The sequence below is a fragment of the Setaria viridis genome, chromosome 4 (genome assembly GCF_005286985.2).
Source record: "Setaria viridis chromosome 4, Setaria_viridis_v4.0, whole genome shotgun sequence".
Lineage (NCBI taxonomy): Eukaryota > Viridiplantae > Streptophyta > Magnoliopsida > Poales > Poaceae > Setaria > Setaria viridis.
In genome coordinates this window covers 39,049,748-39,068,782 of record NC_048266.2, presented here as the reverse complement: position 1 = coordinate 39,068,782, position 19,035 = coordinate 39,049,748, and the positions used below count along the sequence as shown (strand labels likewise).

Here is a 19,035-nt window from a genome sequence, read left to right as displayed (position 1 = left end):
AATCAGACTCTTGCAGCTTTGATAGGCAAAGCAAGACTTGAATTTTGATGTTAACAGTTACTATACTCAGAAGATCAGCTGCGGGGAAACAGTGTAGGCGTTTTCATCTTCCATCTGACCTTTTCGTTATTGAAAATGTCCAGTGCGCAGTTCATGACCTCGCCGCAGAAAGACTAGATGATTCATGAAATTTCAAAAATGGAAGCTTCGTGGTATACGGAAATTTTCAGACAAACTTCCATCAAACAATTACTGAAATCTAGCCGGCCCTGCATGCACACTGTCACTAGCTTTTTGCCGAATTTTTTTTTTTGACTTTTAGCAGCTAGATAAGCATGTAGGCAAGCAAGATCATCAGTACTTGCACACAAGCCGAATAGCATCTGAATTCTGACGTGATAGCTTGACGCTGCCGACCGCGAGCAGGACAGAGATCTACGGCTCGGATGACAGGCTCCTTCACTTTGTCTGCGATCCAACGGTGTCCACAGCAAGGCCGTGATGCGTCAAGGCTCCAAGAACAGGTCGCGGTTTTGGGATGGAAAGATCGAAGCTCCCGTTACGTTGATTGACGGCGGCAGCTCGACTCGCTGCAGCCAGTGGATTTATCCTCTTGCTGTCGACTTTGATGTGAAAAGGGCAGAACGATGAGGCTTTTTTCGAGGACTTTTACGTTTTTCTAGATAAAAAATAGGGAACTTTTTACGTTGGCCATGGATACTGTACATGCAAGCAAGAGATTTTTGGAAAGTGATCTCAAATCCTGTGGATTGGTGCTGCCTTGTACTTGTACATGTGTGGATTTTTCTTTTCAGAGATGCTCCTTCCATGCATGACCAAACGAGAAAATTCAACAAAATCTAGAGGGAGAATTTCTTTTTAGCGAGAGAGGTAAGAGGAAACATTCTTTTCCCCTTCTTCATTTTACTGAATGTAGCGTGTTTCTTTCCATCTAGGAGCATGATCAAAAGAGCGCATCTTTTTTTTCGGATGAAGCATTTTCCCAGTAACACAAGTACACAACTTCAATTTGACCCCAGAGAACGTCATGGTGACGAACAACATGTAACGATAGGCAATATAATGCGTTAGGCAAACTCAGGTACTTTTCACATAGTCCCTAGCTCCGAGCACGTGTGAATTCGAGTGGATCCGTTGACGGCCGACGGCGACACTTCAACACTTGTATGCTACTAACCACTTTGCATCGATTAGTGTCATCCATGATGCAATTCATCCCATGATTTGTGCACGTGCATTCGACACTAACTCATCGATCTATTATTAATCCAAAATCCGGGCCCGATTCCATCACATGATCCTTGTTGATTCATACGCGGATTATTATTAGTCAGCGGTGTGCCCCTAAACTCGCTTAAATTTGACCCACCCCTCGTTGCGAAAACAAACTTGTGGGGCTTCTAAATTCTTCAAAGGGTTTCACAAGTAATGCCCACCTCACCACTGTCAGCAAATTCGTCAACAACCGCCACATTTTTTTAATTCGAGGCTCAAAGAGAATTCTTATGCGATGTCCCGGGATCCGACACGCGTGCACGATCAAGTTTCATGTCAGCATTAATCAAACATTTAATCTAGGTTATACGTGGTGTTAGGCAAGCTTAGTCAGTGGCCGCTTCACAAGGAGAAGTCAATTCCATCGGCACCACCTTTGCTTCACAGAGCAAAGCTCGTACAGTACATGGTTTGAGAAGTTATTGCATGATGCATGTCCTAATTCCGGGGAATTATGAGGCAAAATTGTGCGACCCAACAGCCACATCTTCCCCCCCCCCCCCCCCCCCCCCCCCCCCCCCCCGAGTAGTTGTATTGCCGGTGCAGCAAGAAACTAGACTTTTTTTTCTCGTGGCAGGAAAAGACGCCAGGTTTCTCAATCAATGCCTGGTTAATTACCTCCCTTTTATTTTTTTTCTTCTGTTCTGAAAAGTAATGCCTGCTTACTTCATGCACCGAAAGGGAAGCTTTTCCGATGACCGTGCCATCATTCTTTTAATAACAGGCCCATCACTAACTGTAAAATTATGATGATAGCTCGGTGAAAGCGTCAGATTTTTCATGTCTAGTCATGGTTCGTGTTTCAGAGATGAGCAACTTCAAATCGTACTCCATTTGCCGCACAGGCAGCAGAGCATCACTAGTTTGTCAGTGTGGCAGCCAGCTAATCCAGCTGCCATTTTCAATTCACTGCACACTACTGATTAGTAGCTAATAAAAGGAAATTGTTAAATCATGCAGCAACATTTGGGAAGTTTTGGATGAGCTGATTCAGCAGCCAGCAAGCACTATGAATGAGCTGGAGCTGGAGCACGGAAGCGAAATTTAATCAGGAGCAAGAACAACTCTGAGCCGCGAGGCAAGTACGCGCATGTACAACGGTTGTGCTGGCATGGCAAGATCCAGCCAGGAAATGAAGGAACCGCAAGGTGCCGAGCCTGCCTGAGTGAAGCTAAAGAAATCGGCAGTGGCAGCAGGGGGGGTGCAGAAGCATCTGCTGGGCATAAACAAACACTGTGCTAGCTCCTCACCCATCACGATGTGCGTGTGGCGTGGCATATAAAAACGCCGTCGGATGCCGTAAAATACTCGTGGTTAGCGTCTCATTAGCGGCGGGGGCCTGACTGACTGGCTCACTGACCGACTGACACATGAAGGTTCCAAGCCATTAAACAACGCCCAACCTGCAGGTGGCAAGTTTCACAGCAGGCGCCTGGGGTTCCTGCATATTTCTTCAGAGAGAGTTAGTTCTTCACTCTTCAGTACGCAAGCAAATACTCTCTCTGTCTCTCTCTCTCTCTGTACAGAGTTCAGAGCTCGGAAGCTCAGAGTTTAGAGAGAGAGGAGTGAGTGACGTCGCGGTCAGTGACGCAGGGGCTATTAAATTAAATCTTCCTCACCCCACCCAACTTGCTGTCGCTACCCTTCTGCTCGTGCACGGCGTAAATGCAAAACGGACAATGCCTGAACCTGAACTGAGAGCAGCAACGGCCTTCCTTCCTTCCCATCTGCAAGCAGCCTCTCTTCATTTTCTCGGGCTGCCGGATAAGGCCTCTCAAGTGAAGCTCAGGAGCCGTTTGGTTCCAAGACTAAACATCAAATGTTTAGGTACTAATTAGGAGTATCTTACTATTACTAATTGGAGGTTCTTTTTGAAGCCTCCAGATGAAGCCACCTAGGATTCCTAGGTGGACACTCTAGAAAAAGAGAGAAATCCTAGAAATTCTTAAAAAAAAGCAAAACATCCGACCATCAATCGACAAATTCAAATCATCATAACCATTGGATCTATTATATTTTCTAAAAAATTACCCACATATGCCATTATGAAAATAGCCTAAAGTAACCCCCTAAATCTATATATAAATTACCCACATCTGCCATTATATAAAATAAACTAAAGTAACCTCCTAATCTTCATCAAAATTACCCACTTATGCCATTATAAACAATATTTAAAATAACTCCCTAATTTGCAACTGAATTGACTACCACTATTACTTTAAAAAACTTAAAGTAACCCTTAAATTTACATCTATATTACCCATACATGCTATTATTAAAAATAACATGAGGTAACCCTACGTTTGAATCAAATAACCTTAATTAAAAATATACAACAATATATGATTCTAAATCGTCTATATGTTACACTATTGGTATACGATATAATAATTAAGGTCTATACACATGATGTGTGATGTGTGTCACCATTTATAAGGATATAAAGTTATGGGAATATACATTTGTATGCTAAAATTATATTTAGCATTATGGATAGTTCTATTAAATTTATGAGCACTCAAACTTAGGGTTCATTAAACAAATTCAAGCCCATACATGCGGTCCAAAGTGGAAAGTTAAAGATTATAAATGTGGATGAAAATATTATAGAGTAATTACTAACTGAAATCTATCACAATTGGACGAAGATATTAAGTATAATATCTACATAAGTATTGTGTTCGAATATTTAACAAACGAGAGGTAGCTTATGGTAATAGTTTTGTAGCAATGTAATCTCATTTTTTTCCATTGGAGACTCCGCATTAGTTCCCATGAGACAAGCAAGAAAAAAGAGAGATTCTCATAAAAATTAAAAATATTAAACATCAATCCTGTAAACTCTAATAATCATAGCCATTAATTTATTATATTTTTTAAAAAGTTATCCACCGTCATTGTGGAAATATTCAAAAATGAGCTCTAAACCTATATCTAAATTACCGAGCTCAGCTATTATAAAACATAATCTAAAGTAACCGCGTAATCTTCATCCAATTTACTAATGCACATCATTATAAAGCATAACTTAAAATGTCATTCTAAAATTTTATCTATGTTACCCACGTATGTCGTTATTAAAAATAACCTAAAGTAAATACCTAAATCTTAATCTAATTATCTTCATGTGCATCATATAGAAATGTCAAAAAGTAAACTAATATATGATTCTAAATTACCTATTTATGTCATTGTTAATATAAAAATACTACATTAAAGTATATACACATGATGAGTGCCACCATTAGACCATGTATACATGTATGTGCGGAATCGATGAAAAATATTGATTTGTATGCTAAACATAATGTATAGAGGATTGGAGGTGCGATACAAAATGGAAAAAGTATGAATATGAATGAAAAAGTGCATAGAATAATTATTAATTAAAAATCAATCACAACTGGACAAAGATAGATACATATCTGTATAAGTATTATGTTGAAGTATTGGAAAAATAAGAGTAGTAGGTAAATAATTTTGATTATTAGCTAAGAGTTTAATTTTTAAATAATTTTCAAATCCAATAGCTTATAAAAACATTAGCCCGTGCGGGAGCACGGGTTGATGGACTAGTTAAATATAAATTATTTACAAAACCTATTACATGGATGGAGGCTAAACAACAAGATGAATCTATTAAGCCTAATTAATTCATAATTTGACAATATGGTGCTACAGTAACCATTTGCTAATGATGGATTAATCAGGCTTAATAGATTCGTCTCGCCGTTTAACCTCCATCTGTGTAATTAATTTTATAATTAACTCATATTTAATCCTCCTAATTAGCCTTCGAATATTCGATGTAACACGAACTTCAGGATCCAAACGTCCCCTAGCTTAACCCTGATTTGAGTGATTTCCTCGGATACCAACAACACCATGGGCACACTGCTTACACCTCACGTAAATGAGAAACAGTTCATTGTACCAACTAGAAACTTGATCCGAGAAGGGACCCTTTTTTCTTCGCCCTTTCTGTCGAATGAGGAGAGAAGGTGAATGATGAGCTGCAGTGCACTGTGTGTACTCTGTACCGTGTCACGCTAGCAGCACAGTACCGGTACGCATGTACACATGCATATCCTATGCACGAGCTGTGGAGTATTTATTCAGAAATGTTATACCAGTTACTGCTGTGCCAACCACCAGTGGCTAGTGTGTACCAAGCAGGCCATGTCAACTCCTAACAACTTCCGGTGTGGCCGTACACATCGATCTCCTTCGTCCTTCCTAGTAGGCGATCTGGAGTCAAGTTTCTCTCTGCTTGTGGAAATCAAATGAAGAACAACCGGTGGATGTCAACTCACAGCTTGCTTGCAAGAAAGAAACCGGTGGATGTCAACTCACAGCTTGCTTGCAAGAAAGAGGAGGAGATATACACCACATACTTTTTTTCCCTTCATAAGGTTGGATGTGCGTGCATACATGTGAGCATCTTGCTTCTGTACTGTGTTTCGAAAAAAAAAAATCTTTCGTCCGCGGAAATGTACCTTATGAAGTCTAAATGGGCGGAATTGGTAATAGACGGGATCATGTGCATGGGCTTATGGTTCATTGGTTCTTGTCCAGTGTTATACGACATGCAGAGTCCCTAGTCAACCGTAGCTAGTAACGCGCCTTTTGTTTATCATAGTACAAGTGCACTTCTAGAAGTGCGCTCGATATGCCATTGACTATAAGTGGAGAAACTTGAAGTTCCAATCCTCATATCCTAGCAACAGATTTCAGTATATTCATTTCCATTTCGAAGCTGTATCCAACAAGCCGGCCGGTAGTGACTAGTGAGAAGAAGAACAGATAAAGAAGCTTTTCATGTAACAAGGTCAACTTGACTAGAGGTGAAATATTGGACTTTAATAGCTCGTTTTCTCTGCTACTGGGTGCCATTGTTCAACCAGTGTTAGTTATTTCAATCTTTTCGCCATCTTCTACACGCTAACTGTATAAAAAATGTTTTTTTTTAAAGATGTTTGTGTACCAGACGTTGAAATAGTCCCAAAAAAGATGTGTGCACAGAAGGTGAGAAAAAAGGAAAAAGAAAACATAAGTGGACTGGAAAAGCCCAATGAACCATGATCAAGCAGGCTCACTTAGGACTTTGTGTATTCCGCTCAGCTAGGAGCAAAATGGGCCCTGGTGGGCTTTCGTTTATCTTTGAGCAGTGGCCAGATCCAATCCAAAGAGCCCATAGAGACCTTGCGAGGCCGTGACCCCGTCCGAATCCGATCCCAATCCCCGAACCCAACCACCGAAGCGACAGGAGAGAGAAGGAAAGGAGCAGCGGCGGCGGCGGCGAGGTCTATGGCGTCGACGGCGGGGTACCTGGCGCGGCGGGCGGGGCAGAAGGAGCGGGTGCGCCTGCTCTACCGCCGCGCGCTCAAGGACACACTCAACTGGGCCGTCCACCGCCACCTCTTCTACCAGGACGTCAGTTCCCCATTTCCCCCCTCTCCCTCCCTCTCGATCTCGATCTCGATCCTCCTCCCAGCTCGCGGACGGATCTGACCTTGTTTTCCTCTCCCGCGCAGGCGTCGGATCTCCGGGACAAGTTCGAGGCCAACCGGCATGTGGTAAAGCCTCCTCGTGCTGATTCGTCTCCTCACCTCGATCTCCCATTTTGCTGCCACTGGGGATTGAATTTGCGAGTTGCATCTGGTGATGATTTCTCTGTGGTGTTGTGAGTTATGATGTTGGCTTTCATGTGCGGGGTGGTGCAGGATAACCTGGACGTGATCGATAGGCTCATCGATGATGCAGAGGCTCAGCACAGGAATTTCCAGCACCCTGATCCCTACATTGGTAAGCTTTCTGTTGCAATCCTGGATTTTTTGTTCCTGTGGTTGGTGCCTCTGTTTCTCAGTGAATGCTTCGCATCAAATGATGTAGGACAGTACTAGCATTTTTGTGTGCATAGATGATTGAATATTGAGTAATTGACTTTATGGTGAAGTTTTTAGAATTCTTACAGTGGTTATACCGATGAGTATGGATTGCTAAATGTGCAAGCCGAAGCCTGTCGTATTCTTGTGGGGGTACTGTAACTCTGTAGTAAGATTTATGATGCAACTGCAGCATGTAATCCTTCAGTCTATAAGTGACTAACTTCTGAAATGCTTCTGTTCCTGACATTGATGCCTCTGTTTGTCAATGAATGTTGCGCAGCAAAATAGCAAATTAGGCTGGAAGTTACTAGGATTTTTATTTGGATGGACAATTGAAAGTTTAGTTCGTGCTGTCAAAGTTGTTTGCATAGACAATTGAAAGTTTTGTACTGATTATGTTATCAAATTTGTTACTGATGGGTTGATTGTGTTGTTTAAGGGACTCTTAGAATGGTTGTGCTATTGTGTATGAATTACCAAGTATGTGAACTGAAGTCTATGTGCTGGAATGCTAAAGCCTAAAGTAATGCTCTTTGTATGTCCGTTCTTTACAATGCAGTTCCATGGGCACCTGGCGGCACTAAATTCACAAGAAACCCTCCTCCACCTCAAGGGGTAAGATCATAACTTATGTTGCTCTTTATTCTTTGTAATGTCATGGCATTATATTAATTTGTTCACCATAATGTCACGGTTCATGATGTTATGATTGGTTTTCTCTACTTTGATCACTTAAAAAAGTCACGGCGCTCGTAGTTTAAGTTTAAGCTAACTTAATCTGAATGCAAAAGGTTGCATCACAATTGCTTAAGATATCATCTGTAATTTCTCATCAGATAGATGAACAATACCTATTGTTTATTGTTAATGGATTAAGGCTGAGTGCTTAGGCCAAATCTTTTACCATTATCTGTAAAATCATCTTAAACGCCAGGAACTTTTAATGATGGGCTCTAAAGGTTATGTAGTGGTACAGTTACTTCTTAACAGAATATTCTCTATTTGGACATGATGAGGTGAACACTGTCAAATGTTTTCTAGTACATAGCATCGTATTTCTGGCTTAGAGTTTGCAAAATGACTTCATTTCTGATGACCAAATTAACTTCTTTTTTTTTTTGCATAGCCGAATTGTCTTGTGACAGTAGATTCTGCACACCAAACTGTTCAACTAATGGCAATTTGCATCTTGCAGATTGAGATCATCTACAATTATGGAAAGGAGGACTAGTAAACAAAGTCCTGCAAGTGGGGGCAGAACTTGGCGCATCCAGAGTTCTAAATCACTTACTGTTTAATCAAGTTGTTGTACGAGAAATAAGAATGAAATTACTGGACTTCATCTGTGTTTCTCATTTTTCATGGATGCTTGTTCTAATAACCCTGTGCTCTTCATCTAGCGCATGGTCAAGTGATATTTGCCGTGACACAATGGAACTTTGCCTTCTTTGTCATGCTGTCATGCGCAAACTGATGAGCCGCATGTACCTGTGCCCTATTGGCGGTCTGGCTGGTTATGCCTTTATTTTTCTTTCTATTTTTCCTTGGTATTTTCAGTAGTTTATATTTCTTGAATCTGAAATCTGGACGGTCAGCTTGCAAGTCTGTGAATTGAGCTAGTCGCATCAAGTTCTCATCCAATTTTGATGTGGCTGCCTGCGCTGTGCTGGTGTTCTTCCATCACGTAATCACGTTGAGATTTTACCCTTACCGTTGATCCAAGTATTATTTATATTCCACATAAATATGTTGCCTCCTAATGGTAGCATCCAAAAGTGAAATTTGAAACGAGAGGTGCAATTTGGGGACGAGGCCAATATTGCCAGATACTATCTGAATAGCCCCCAAATCGAGTTCGTATCGTCGTTAACTTGGAGCCGGTTGTAAATCCAACTGAAAACAAGAAGCAATCATAGAATAGAAGCAGAAGCAACCTACGCAAGCAACTCACCCCTCGCAGCAAACAGCAGTCTCTTCCACTCCAAGCCCGCCACGTGCCCCTCCGGCCACCTACCTTGCCGCGCGACGCCCCTCCTCCGCACGTAACCCCGGCCGCAAAGGCCCGGAGCGGCGCAGATGCCCGCGGCGATCCCCTCGCCGACATCCGGGCCCCGCTTCTAGGCCACACTCACTGACGCCACCGGGCCCGCGTGTCATAGCAGCCAACCCCACGGGGTTAGTTTTCTCGTTAAGCTAAACCGCACCGGGAGTCCGCGACGGGGGAGATGGAGAAGTAGACGCAATCCCACGCGAATCCAGTCGAATCGAGCCCAGCACCGCAGCACACGAGGAATAAACCATCGGGGAGGAAGAAGGGGGGAGCGCGAGGTGGGTGGGCCCCGGGATGCAGGCGCAGAGGTCCCCGGCGATGGTGGGGGGCGGCGGCGGCGCGGCAACGGCGGCGGCGCCACTTGGGATGCCGTCCCAGGCAGCGGTGCCGGTGCGGCGGCGGTGCGAGGGCACGGCCATGGGCGCCATCACCCTCGACCTCCGCCCCGGCCTCGGCGTCGGCCCTTTCACCCTCGGTGAGCACCCCCGAACCCTATCCACCCGCCGCCGCTCCGGTCGGGATCGGCGGTCGCCGGTTTCTTCCTTTCTTTCCTCTCGGTTTGCACAGGAGGGGAAAAATAGACTTGTTCTTTAAGCGACACTTTAGCTAAAGTTTTAAACTTTGACCCAATTCTGACTTGAGACCTCGCAATCGGTGCAGGGATGCCGATCTCCGATGCCTTCGCGCAGATAGAGCACCAACCTAACATTTACGACGTTGTCCACGTGAAGTACTTCGACGAGGTTCGTGAGTTGTGGTGCACAAGTTCGTTGGGTGCCAGGGCTACCAAAATGTTCCTGACTGATTGATGCTATTGGTTTAGGAGCCGCTCAAGTTGGACTTTATCATCAGCTTTCCGGACCATGGATTTCATTTACGCTTTGATCCTTGGTCACAGGTATGTTCGTGTTAATCTGTACATTTTAAGCGTATTTGAAACTGCCAGTGCTGAATGCATGATGAAATTAGCTCGTGAAGATTAATAAAGACTATAGTGGACCACTTTTGCAAAATCAAATTGAAGCCTGTTATGTATTAGCCTACTCCAAATTGCTTGGGACTAAAAGGCTTTGATTTGGATAATTGAAAAATATTAAGGGCCTGTTTGTTTGAGCTGAAAAACTAACACTAGCTTTTAGAAGATGTGTTTAGCTTCCTGAGCTCAGAAAGCTACGAAAAGCACATAAAATTGAGCTTTCTAGCTTTCCATATAAACTCAACTTTTTTGGGCTTCCAGCTTTTCGAAAGCTGCACGAGAAGTTCGCTGTTTGTTTGAGCTTCTGGCTTTTCACGCTGAGAAGCTGCCAGGAAGCTCAAACAAATAGGGCCTAATTCACCATAGTTAGTAATTCTAGCTTCTGCATGGGGATCTGTCTCATCTTTAATTACTAAAGTTTCATGGCTCTTATTTCCTTGCAGAGGCTCCGTCTCATTGAGATTTATGATGTTAAGAGATTACAATTGCGATATGCAACATCTTTAATTGGGTGAGGATCTTGTGATCAATATTTTTCATTGTTTAATCTGTTCTGTTGAATAAATCCTGAGCAGATATATTGTCACACTGTCACTCATTTACATCAACCATTCAGCCCATTGTTGTGTGATGTTACTGATAATCTCTCTTTCTCTTCAGCGGTCCATCAACATTAGCCACTTTCGCAGCTGTTTATGCACTCTTCGGACCAACCTTCCCTGGTATATATGACAAGGAGAGGGGAATTTATACACTGTTCTATCCCGTACGTGACAAATAGCAACTTATTTTTTTTTCTCTTTCTCAGTTCATCTTTTTTTTTATTCTCTCTGTCTGTTGGTAGGTTTGCCTTACTCACAAGGTTTTGTAGGGTTTATCCTTTGCATTCCCAATCCCCAGCCAATATACAAATCTCTTCACCAATGGAGAAGGTATTCTACTAAAAGACCACATTCAATTATGAATGTTCTATTAGTACCCACATTTTCCTTACATCTTACCTCGCCTCCCTAACTGCTATGGCAGTGGCAGATTTGCCCCTGGAGTTCCCAGATGGAACCACCCCTGTTACTTGCAGGGTTTCTATATATGATAGCTCAACAGATAGCAAGGTTGGGGTTGGATCATTGATGGACAGAGCAGCTGTTCCTGCATTGCCTTCAGGCAGCCTGTATATGGAGGAGGTGCATGCGAAGGTATGCTGTGATTTATTGACAATGTTTCCAGCTTATTTATTTTGTTGAAGTTGAAGAGATATTTTGATGTTTCATAATTCAGTAAGTAATCCAGACTATCTAGTTTGACTTCTTGACTGTCAAACCCCGTCCCCACCCATCCATCAAGGCACCTTCTTCCCTAAGGAAATCTATGAACCTATTGAGCAAAATAAAATGAAGAAAAGATTTGTCGCTAGAAAAAAAAACTTGCTCTTGTTTTGGATTCTGTTTCTTACTGTCGAATAAACTATATCTTTTGCTTTGTTGCATGAGGGTCAATCATAGAAATCAATGGTTATATTGTTTGTGTATATGAAAAAGAGGGGGTTTCTGTATGGTCTTTTGTCTTGCCATGTATTACCAGTTTGCCTTTTCATATACATGGATAATTTGTTTTGTTTTCAGCTTGGCGAAGAGCTATGGTTCACAATAGGGGGCCAACGTATTCCTTTTGGTGCATCACCACAGGTCAAAACATCATATATCTGTTTTCTGAAGTAAAATATAACTTAACAGTGGCCCTGATTTGCTCCTTTACTTGGTTTTCTTTTGCAGGATGTCTGGACTGACTTGGGTCGCCCGTGTGGTATTCATCAGAAGCAGGTCAGTTTTAGTTGAGGCATCATAATAGAGGTTTCAGGGTTCATATGCTATGGAATTCTTTCAATTGCTAACATCACTTAACATATGGCATAAGCTAAGCTGTATTGGTTTGCATATGAATTTAATTGTTTATGAAAACTCATGGAAACGTGTAGATAGTATTTTAGCCTATACAGATCCACTGAGAGTTGAGACTATGCAGTATTTCTGTGGCATATGATCAAATTTTGTTGTGCAAAGACCAATATAAAAGAATGCCATTCTCCCTAGAATCATTGGTGCATTCTCATCTGGAATGCTTGCTAAGCTTGCTGTCCCATCTTGTCAGGTTGACCAGATGGTAATACACTCTGGATCAGACACCCGCCCAAGGACAACACTTTGTGGGGATTACTTCTACAACTATTTCTCCCGTGGAATTGATATCTTATTTGATGGACAGGTATGGAGAATCTCCTCGCTGTATTACTGGGTACTGAAGGGTTTTTCTTGTGGAAAGAGAGCACGCTGACAGATTCTTTTTCCTTACAGACACATAGGATAAAGAAGTTTGTTTTGCACACAAACTTCCCTGGCCATTCGGATTTCAATTCCTATAAGAAATGCAACTTCGTTATCTATGACGCTGAAGGTTTGGACTACTATGATTATTTTGCCTTTGAACCAATACTATTCAATAACCTATATTTTTTTCCCAGTTGAAGGGACATATCAGCCTGGTAATGTCTCTAAGAATTGTATTACACCTCGAACAAAGTGGGAACAAGTTAAGGTATGGTGTATAAGATGACTTATTTGCAAGGTCGAGTTACCAATGGAATTCTTGAATGTCTTGTTAAGGTTCTGATTGCATATGATGTATTCCATGTGGTTTGAAGTTATATTCTGTGCTTTAACCTACCATTTTCTTAACATTTTGAGCTCTCTGTTCTCCATCTTGTTACTTTCTATATTATCTTATGAGATATCTCATCCTTCTTAAATGTTGTATGCCAACTTTTTTAATATGCGTATAAATAAATGATGGTTTCTTTAGAGCATTGGGGCGTTAGCTTCTTTAAACGTATTAATGCTCTGATGCTAAGAATGACAACTCTGCCCTTGCTTGTTCTGGAAGGCTATGGATTTTTCAGTGACACGTTGATCCTGGCTGTAGTAATGTATCAAACTAGAAATTCTTGGAGTGATAGAAATTCTTGGAGTGATAATGCTATCTTCTGATAGCTTGGTTGTTTTTTTTGCACTCCTAACAACCCTTGTATTGGTTGTATTGTATTAGGAGATCCTCGGTGATTGTGGTCGAGCTGCGATCCAGACACAAGGCTCCATGAATAATCCATTTGGATCAACTTTTGTATATGGATATCAGAATATTGCCTTCGAGGTGGCTATTAATCCTCCATTGAATTCAAAATCTGTTCTTCCCCTTGTGTGTACTACACTGCCAGGTCAGAAATGACATTGTGTTTTCTGTCTTCTTTGATTAACAGGTGATGAAAAATGGATATATTGCAACTGTTACTCTCTTCCAGTCATGAGGTATGTCCTGTACCAGTTGCTCATAATATGTATGTGGGCATTGGTGACTATGAATTCAAATTAAATAGGACAATTTTCCAATTGAACAGTGTGCTACTTGGGGTGCTGCTCCGAGTTCTGGCTGCATAGGTTAGAAAGGCTGGCTAACCTACACTTCACAAAAATGGAACCTTCAGAAATAAGGTTTGTATGTGCTTACCAGTTCTTCATTTGCAACAGCATTTTCATGTCACTGCTGGAGGGAACATCTCTGATGGTTCATGGAATGCAATGCAGCCGGGCAGTCAATGTGGACCAGCACCATGACATGTAATTTGTTCTGTAGAAGAAGCCACCCATTGTACAGGAACTAACTGTACTCTGCAACCTCACCTTCTGTACATAAATGATCTTTATTTGTTGAAAAAAAAAGGAAATGTACATACGCAACACTGCAATATGGTCAGATGGTGGAACGTTGTGATTTGTCTCATGTGAATACTGAAATATGATTTGCAAGATGATCATTGGCCCCTGATGTTGGTTTCAGCTTCTGTATCGTTGCCTGCGGTGTGTACCATCGCGATATTGAATTCTCTCATGAATTTAAATGGCATGTTCGTAAAAAAGAAAATGATGTTAAATCATGCTACTCTTCCACGTGAAATTCTCACACCAAATCGATGAATGAATTCAGTGATGGGCGTAATTCAAGCTGTATTACGATGCAGCGGTGATTGGTGAAGCACCCCACCTGTCTCTGGAAATCGCAGGAACCGAAAATGAAAACGGGGGAGGATTCGTTTACGAAACCGCGACGTAAACCCAGCCTCTCACCTCTCCGCCGCCTCCGCTCCAGCGCAGCCATTTCATTCCATTTCGGTTTCACGCCGCCACCGCCTGGCCTCCTCGCGCGCTGGCCGATCCGTCCCATTCCGCCGCCGCTGCCCCCTGACGCGGCGCGCCCGCGGGCATGGAGCGCGCCGGCGGCGAGGCGGGCGCCCCCGCTCCGGCGCCGACGGCGGCCGCGGCAGCGGGGGCAGGAGGAGGGCCGGCCAAGGGGAGGTCGTGCAAGGGCTGCCTCTTCTACTCGTCGGTGCTCCGGTCGCGAGCGCGCGGCCCCGTCTGCGTCGGCGTCACCCGCGCCCTTCCCCAAGGTATATTCGCGCGCGCCTCTTCCAGCCGCCACCTCCGCCCTCCTCCTCTACTTCTCGGCTCTCGTGCTAGGGTTTCTACTGATCCAGCCCGCCGCAGTACACAATGCCCTGTAGCTTTCTCTGGGCTCCGTACGCCGCGCCCCCGCGAGTGGCCTGTTGGCTAGCGATTTGCTCTTGGTTGCATCTCGGCTCTCACTCCACGGAGAGACATTTCCCAGCAATTTCTATGGTATCAGATTGTGCTAGCTTCTAGGAAAGGTGTGATATCAGGACTAGTAGAAGGTTGCATTTCATATCCGGTGAGACAAGAAAAGGCCTTCGGTTTGGCGTCCATGAAGTTTGGACACATTCAATTCATCCACACAGGTTTATATGTTAAACATGAAATTTCACCATATCAGGACTAGGGGGTTTCAATGGGAAATTTTGAACTGTTATATGGCTTGGCATATATGGCCCTCTTGAAAATTCTCCACCAAGTATTGATTTCATGTCTTTTAGTCTATGCTGCATGGATACAGATACATGTATCAGTATCGGATGGGTACGGATACGGCATTTCTCAAAAAACCCAATATGTGGATACGTTTCAGCATTTTTTAAATAGATAAATACTGATGCATATAGCAAGTTCACAACAATAAGCACAAGTCCAACATAGGCAAATAGAAGGAAACAAAGGTTCTAATACAGTAGTAAGTAACAACAAACTTAACATAACAGTCTCAAATTTAGGAAATTTTAAAAGGGCAGCTTGCATCATCGATGGCTATTGGCTTTGACTAAGCTTCCTCTTCAGGCGCTTCATTGTCCTCTGAACCTATGCTACCACTAGCACTAGCACCGCTTGAATTTGTCGTTGCCATCTACTCGTGGAGATCAGGAAGCAGATCGAAGAAATTGAATAACAAAATGTCAAGAACCATCAATCGAGAAAGGGAAGGGAAGGGGAGAAGGGCTGACCGGCCAACAAACAAGACGAATGGGAAAAACTCACTGGAGTTCGCTGGACAGCCGTTGAGCCGAAGGAGAGTGGTAGATTTTCTTGTCTTCTTCAGTTCTTTGCGAGCTCGTCAGAGATGCAGGCTTGCAGGTCGTCGTGGCCGGCAGCCTCCCTGCTGTGGGGTGGACGTGGGTGGTGGCGGAAGTCTGCCGCCGGTGAGCGGCAACGCTCGTGGGAGCAGGCAGCACCGTGGCAGTGCACGAGCGCCGAGCGGCAAGCCAGCGGCGGCGGCGTGAGACTGGAGGGTCGCACGGTGCAGATCGGGGCAGCAGGGAGGGTCGGAGCCTCGGAGGGATATTGGGCTGGGCCGTATCTCAAACGCCCAATACGTACCGACGAACGTATCCAGGAAGACACTTCCTGAAACGTTTTTACCGCGTATCCATGCCGTATCCGTATCGGATACATATCCGATACGCGATACGGCACCTTCCCAGCGTATCCGTGTAACGTAGTCTTGGATTAAATAACCTAACAGCATGAGGTTAGGCCTATTAAGAGCATCATGTCTTCCACTGACTTGAAACAAATATATAGTTGATGCCCTTGGGTCCATCCATAAAATTGTTTTATCACCTAGCGACCAAAAGTGTAGGATACCGTGAATCTAAACCTGATCTGTTCCATAACAATATGCAAAGGCTCATTCTTTGTCTATGCATGTACACTCTGTTTATCATATAATCAAGTAATCGGAGCAGTATAAATCTCAAATCTGTTTCATGGTCTATTTATTTTGTTATCTGATTTATAGTTTTGAACAGTTTGATTAACTCTGTTTCATAATCGACTTTCTTAACTATGTATCAGTTTCTGAGCGTATGATTGGGGAAATTGAACTGGAAGCTATCCAAGAAGGTCGCAACCTTTCGGATTTCAAATATGCATGCGTTGGCTATTCAGTGTACCTAGATGACAAGGAAACTTCTATGGGGGTACAAGAGAAGAAAGCACATGCACAGCTACCTGTTTGTGTTGGAGTCGAGGTAAAATCTGCAAACCATGGTGTCAGTTTAACATGATGATTATCTTAGCAGTTAGTCTTTGAAGGTATTAAGTATGATTGTGTGAACATCATCCCAGGATAGCTGATATACTGTGAATATAGTTCTGACTAATCAGAATCTGATGAGAAACATGAAACTGGTTATGCTAAATGTCAGAATGGTTGAATGGCTGTTCATGCCAATTTGTTTATCTGCATAGCATATATTCTTATTACAATAGTTATGCATGTTTTTTTCTTTCTCAACCACAAATGCCAATTTGTTGATCTGCATAGCATATATTCTTATTACAATAGTTATGCATGTTTTTTCTTTCTCAACCACAGTAGAAATAAATGCTCAACCACAGTAGAAACCATGTTCTTGATATTTCTCCAAATCTATTCTGCATTGACTGTTGAAACCGCTCAGCTAGTGTTCGGTAGTTAATCTGCGTCTTATGATCCTTTACACATTTCTTTTTACTAAGAGCAACTATGTTCCCCCCCTTTTCAGCTATTGGCAGATAGAAGAGCCCCAGTGAAGAAAGGCCCACCTCACAATAAGAAAGAAGGTAAGAGAAAAGTTTTCTTCAATTCCAGGATTAGTACGTGTGCTAGAAACTGCAAAGCTACCACAGTATGCTACAAAAGTGGAATGGTCATTGAAAGAAGTTCACGCTTGCCTGCCAGTGCACACACTCAAGATCCACTTTTTAAAAAAGATTATTTCTCCCATGGATCAAATACTTTCCATATGATGGACTTCTTTGCTTGTTCAAATATGTTGATTTCTAGTTTCAATCTACTGTTGCATTCATGTACCTGAAACACACAAAAAATTGTCATTCAAATTTTAATTGGAAGGAGAATTAAGCTCTTAATGGAGAAATGTATGATTATGTAGATTGCACAGGTAGCCTCGAAAGCGACCTGATTTATGATGTTGAATGATGCATGTGTGGTAGGTATGAGACCTTAAGAAATAACTCCCAAAATTGGAAAAAATCTAAACTACCTCCTTGAATCCTTGATCATCCCTATTCTTTTATTGAACCTATGTGGAGATTACCATATATTTTCATAGAAATCAAGTTTATCTATCAGTCAACTAGTACTTAAAAAATGTTTCCTGATACACAAAATAGAATCGCTGATTGATTAATTTGTGATATACTGTTTCCTTTTTTATGGATGTGTGAGTTTTTGCCACTGTACCTGTTACTGGTTTTTGTGGGGAGCTCATGTTCTGTAGAAAGTAAGATTAGTGGATATTGATCCTCAAAATACACGCTTTTGTGGTGAAACTGTGAAAAAGATCTGATTACTTGGGAGCTTGTGTCTATATCTTTCCAGTGTTGCTGTTTTGCTTTTTGGAAAGAATCTTCTGAATATGCTTCTTTCTTTGGTTTGTCATTAGTAGGCGCCTGTAGAATTCACAACTTCCTGTTTTAAAACTTACTCATCGGTATTGTGCTGCAGTTCCTCAACCGCATCGGTACAAACCAGGGCATGCAGGAGACGATTTCATAACTAAGTGAGTTGGTCTTTTGCTTCATATGAATTTTAAGTTCTCAAAATTTGCATCAGAATCAACAGACCGTACCTTGTCTATTGAACTTGCAGATTTCAGCGGAATGCCGGGCTTGTTGCCAATGGTGTGGCTAAGAACCTGAATAGAGTTGGGACCTACATCAAAGACACTGTGGGTGATGTGATGTACCCAAACCGCAAGCGTCCCAAGTAGAACATAGGTCTGCATAGACAACCAGGCCTAGACATTAGAGAACCAAGGGGAGTGTGTGGTCGATTACTCCCCAAGACACCTGGCATAGAAGTAGCGTAATGTTGGTTTCAGAAGCTATAGAAAATTGCTGCGAGATTTCAGTGCTAGGAAAATAGCCACTCGAATGTTGATACGGTATTTCATTAGCTGTTGGGGCATGGTATCTTGTTTTTCCCCAAGCCCAACCGCCTCACCCCACCCATTGTTGTTTCACAGGGTTCCTCCAGTAATGTACAGGATGTCATGTAATAAGACACAAAACAGCCCCAAATTGTGCCTTTTTTGAATAGCATCAGAGTATGCATCGAGAGTCCGAATGATGTATGTTCTTGGAGCATTGCAGTATGTGTGGAAACACAGGATGCACGAATTGACATCTTTTTCTTTCCTATTTGCCTTTTCATTTCGATGATTTTGTGTTATGTAACTTCACAGGATGCACGAATTGACAACCTTTTTCTTTCCTGTTTGCCCTTTTCATTTCGATACGCTGGTTGTGTGTTGTGTAACTTGTAAGCATGTGCAACGAGGAAATACAGTGACGTTCCTGGAA

General features: G+C 42.6%; 3 protein-coding genes across 6 annotated transcripts; all 3 read left to right on the top strand.

Annotated features, from left to right (window-relative positions):
• Positions 1-6,516: 6,516 nt before the first annotated feature.
• LOC117852237 (NADH dehydrogenase [ubiquinone] 1 beta subcomplex subunit 9) lies at positions 6,517-8,641 on the top strand. Its single transcript, XM_034734243.2, has 5 exons — positions 6,517-6,732; positions 6,834-6,875; positions 7,023-7,104; positions 7,747-7,802; positions 8,383-8,641. Exons 1-5 carry the CDS (start codon positions 6,607-6,609, stop codon positions 8,416-8,418), a joined length of 342 nt encoding a protein of 113 aa, XP_034590134.1. The 5' UTR covers positions 6,517-6,606; the 3' UTR covers positions 8,419-8,641.
• A 689-nt stretch (positions 8,642-9,330) lies between these two features.
• On the top strand, positions 9,331-14,089 carry LOC117852235 (PHAF1 protein At3g51130). 4 transcript variants are annotated; one of them, XR_004639802.2, is made up of 16 exons: positions 9,331-9,712; positions 9,898-9,980; positions 10,061-10,135; positions 10,657-10,724; positions 10,874-10,979; positions 11,085-11,145; positions 11,240-11,409; positions 11,836-11,898; positions 11,986-12,033; positions 12,362-12,475; positions 12,565-12,664; positions 12,732-12,805; positions 13,316-13,417; positions 13,524-13,572; positions 13,662-13,755; positions 13,849-14,089. XR_004639802.2 is itself a non-coding variant. In XM_034734239.2 (16 exons), the coding sequence occupies exons 1-14, from the start codon at positions 9,532-9,534 to the stop codon at positions 13,569-13,571; spliced, it is 1,296 nt and encodes a 431-aa protein (XP_034590130.1). In that variant the 5' UTR covers positions 9,338-9,531; the 3' UTR covers position 13,572; positions 13,662-13,701; positions 13,792-14,089. The 4 variants fall into 4 exon arrangements, 2 of the variants coding, with proteins under 2 accessions (XP_034590130.1, XP_034590131.1); XM_034734239.2 differs by having other exon boundaries at positions 9,338-9,712; positions 13,313-13,417; positions 13,662-13,701; positions 13,792-14,089; XR_004639801.2 differs by having other exon boundaries at positions 9,340-9,712; positions 13,313-13,417.
• A 296-nt stretch (positions 14,090-14,385) lies between these two features.
• LOC117852236 (uncharacterized) lies at positions 14,386-18,858 on the top strand. The gene is made up of 5 exons (XM_034734241.2): positions 14,386-14,708; positions 16,522-16,697; positions 17,214-17,271; positions 18,179-18,233; positions 18,323-18,858. The coding sequence occupies exons 1-5, from the start codon at positions 14,525-14,527 to the stop codon at positions 18,441-18,443; spliced, it is 594 nt and encodes a 197-aa protein (XP_034590132.1). The 5' UTR covers positions 14,386-14,524; the 3' UTR covers positions 18,444-18,858.
• The last annotated feature ends 177 nt before the right edge of the window (positions 18,859-19,035 follow it).

Bases quoted from the DNA above. Each gene is read 5' to 3' on its own strand.
- LOC117852235 (XM_034734240.2), top strand. From the start codon at position 9,532: ATGCAGGCGCAGAGGTCCCCGGCGATGGTGGGGGGCGGCGGCGGCGCG. The intron at 10,980-11,084 runs GTACGTGACAAA...AAGGTTTTGTAG, and splicing joins TTTATACACTGTTCTATCCC to GGTTTATCCTTTGCATTCCC. The intron at 12,665-12,731 runs GTTTGGACTACT...TTTTTTTCCCAG, and splicing joins CGTTATCTATGACGCTGAAG to TTGAAGGGACATATCAGCCT.
- LOC117852237 (XM_034734243.2), top strand. From the start codon at position 6,607: ATGGCGTCGACGGCGGGGTACCTGGCGCGGCGGGCGGGGCAGAAGGAG. The intron at 6,733-6,833 runs GTCAGTTCCCCA...TCTCCCGCGCAG, and splicing joins GCCACCTCTTCTACCAGGAC to GCGTCGGATCTCCGGGACAA. The intron at 7,105-7,746 runs GTAAGCTTTCTG...TTTACAATGCAG, and splicing joins GCACCCTGATCCCTACATTG to TTCCATGGGCACCTGGCGGC.
- LOC117852236 (XM_034734241.2), top strand. From the start codon at position 14,525: ATGGAGCGCGCCGGCGGCGAGGCGGGCGCCCCCGCTCCGGCGCCGACG. The intron at 17,272-18,178 runs GTAAGAGAAAAG...ATTGTGCTGCAG, and splicing joins ACCTCACAATAAGAAAGAAG to TTCCTCAACCGCATCGGTAC. The intron at 18,234-18,322 runs GTGAGTTGGTCT...TTGAACTTGCAG, and splicing joins GGAGACGATTTCATAACTAA to ATTTCAGCGGAATGCCGGGC.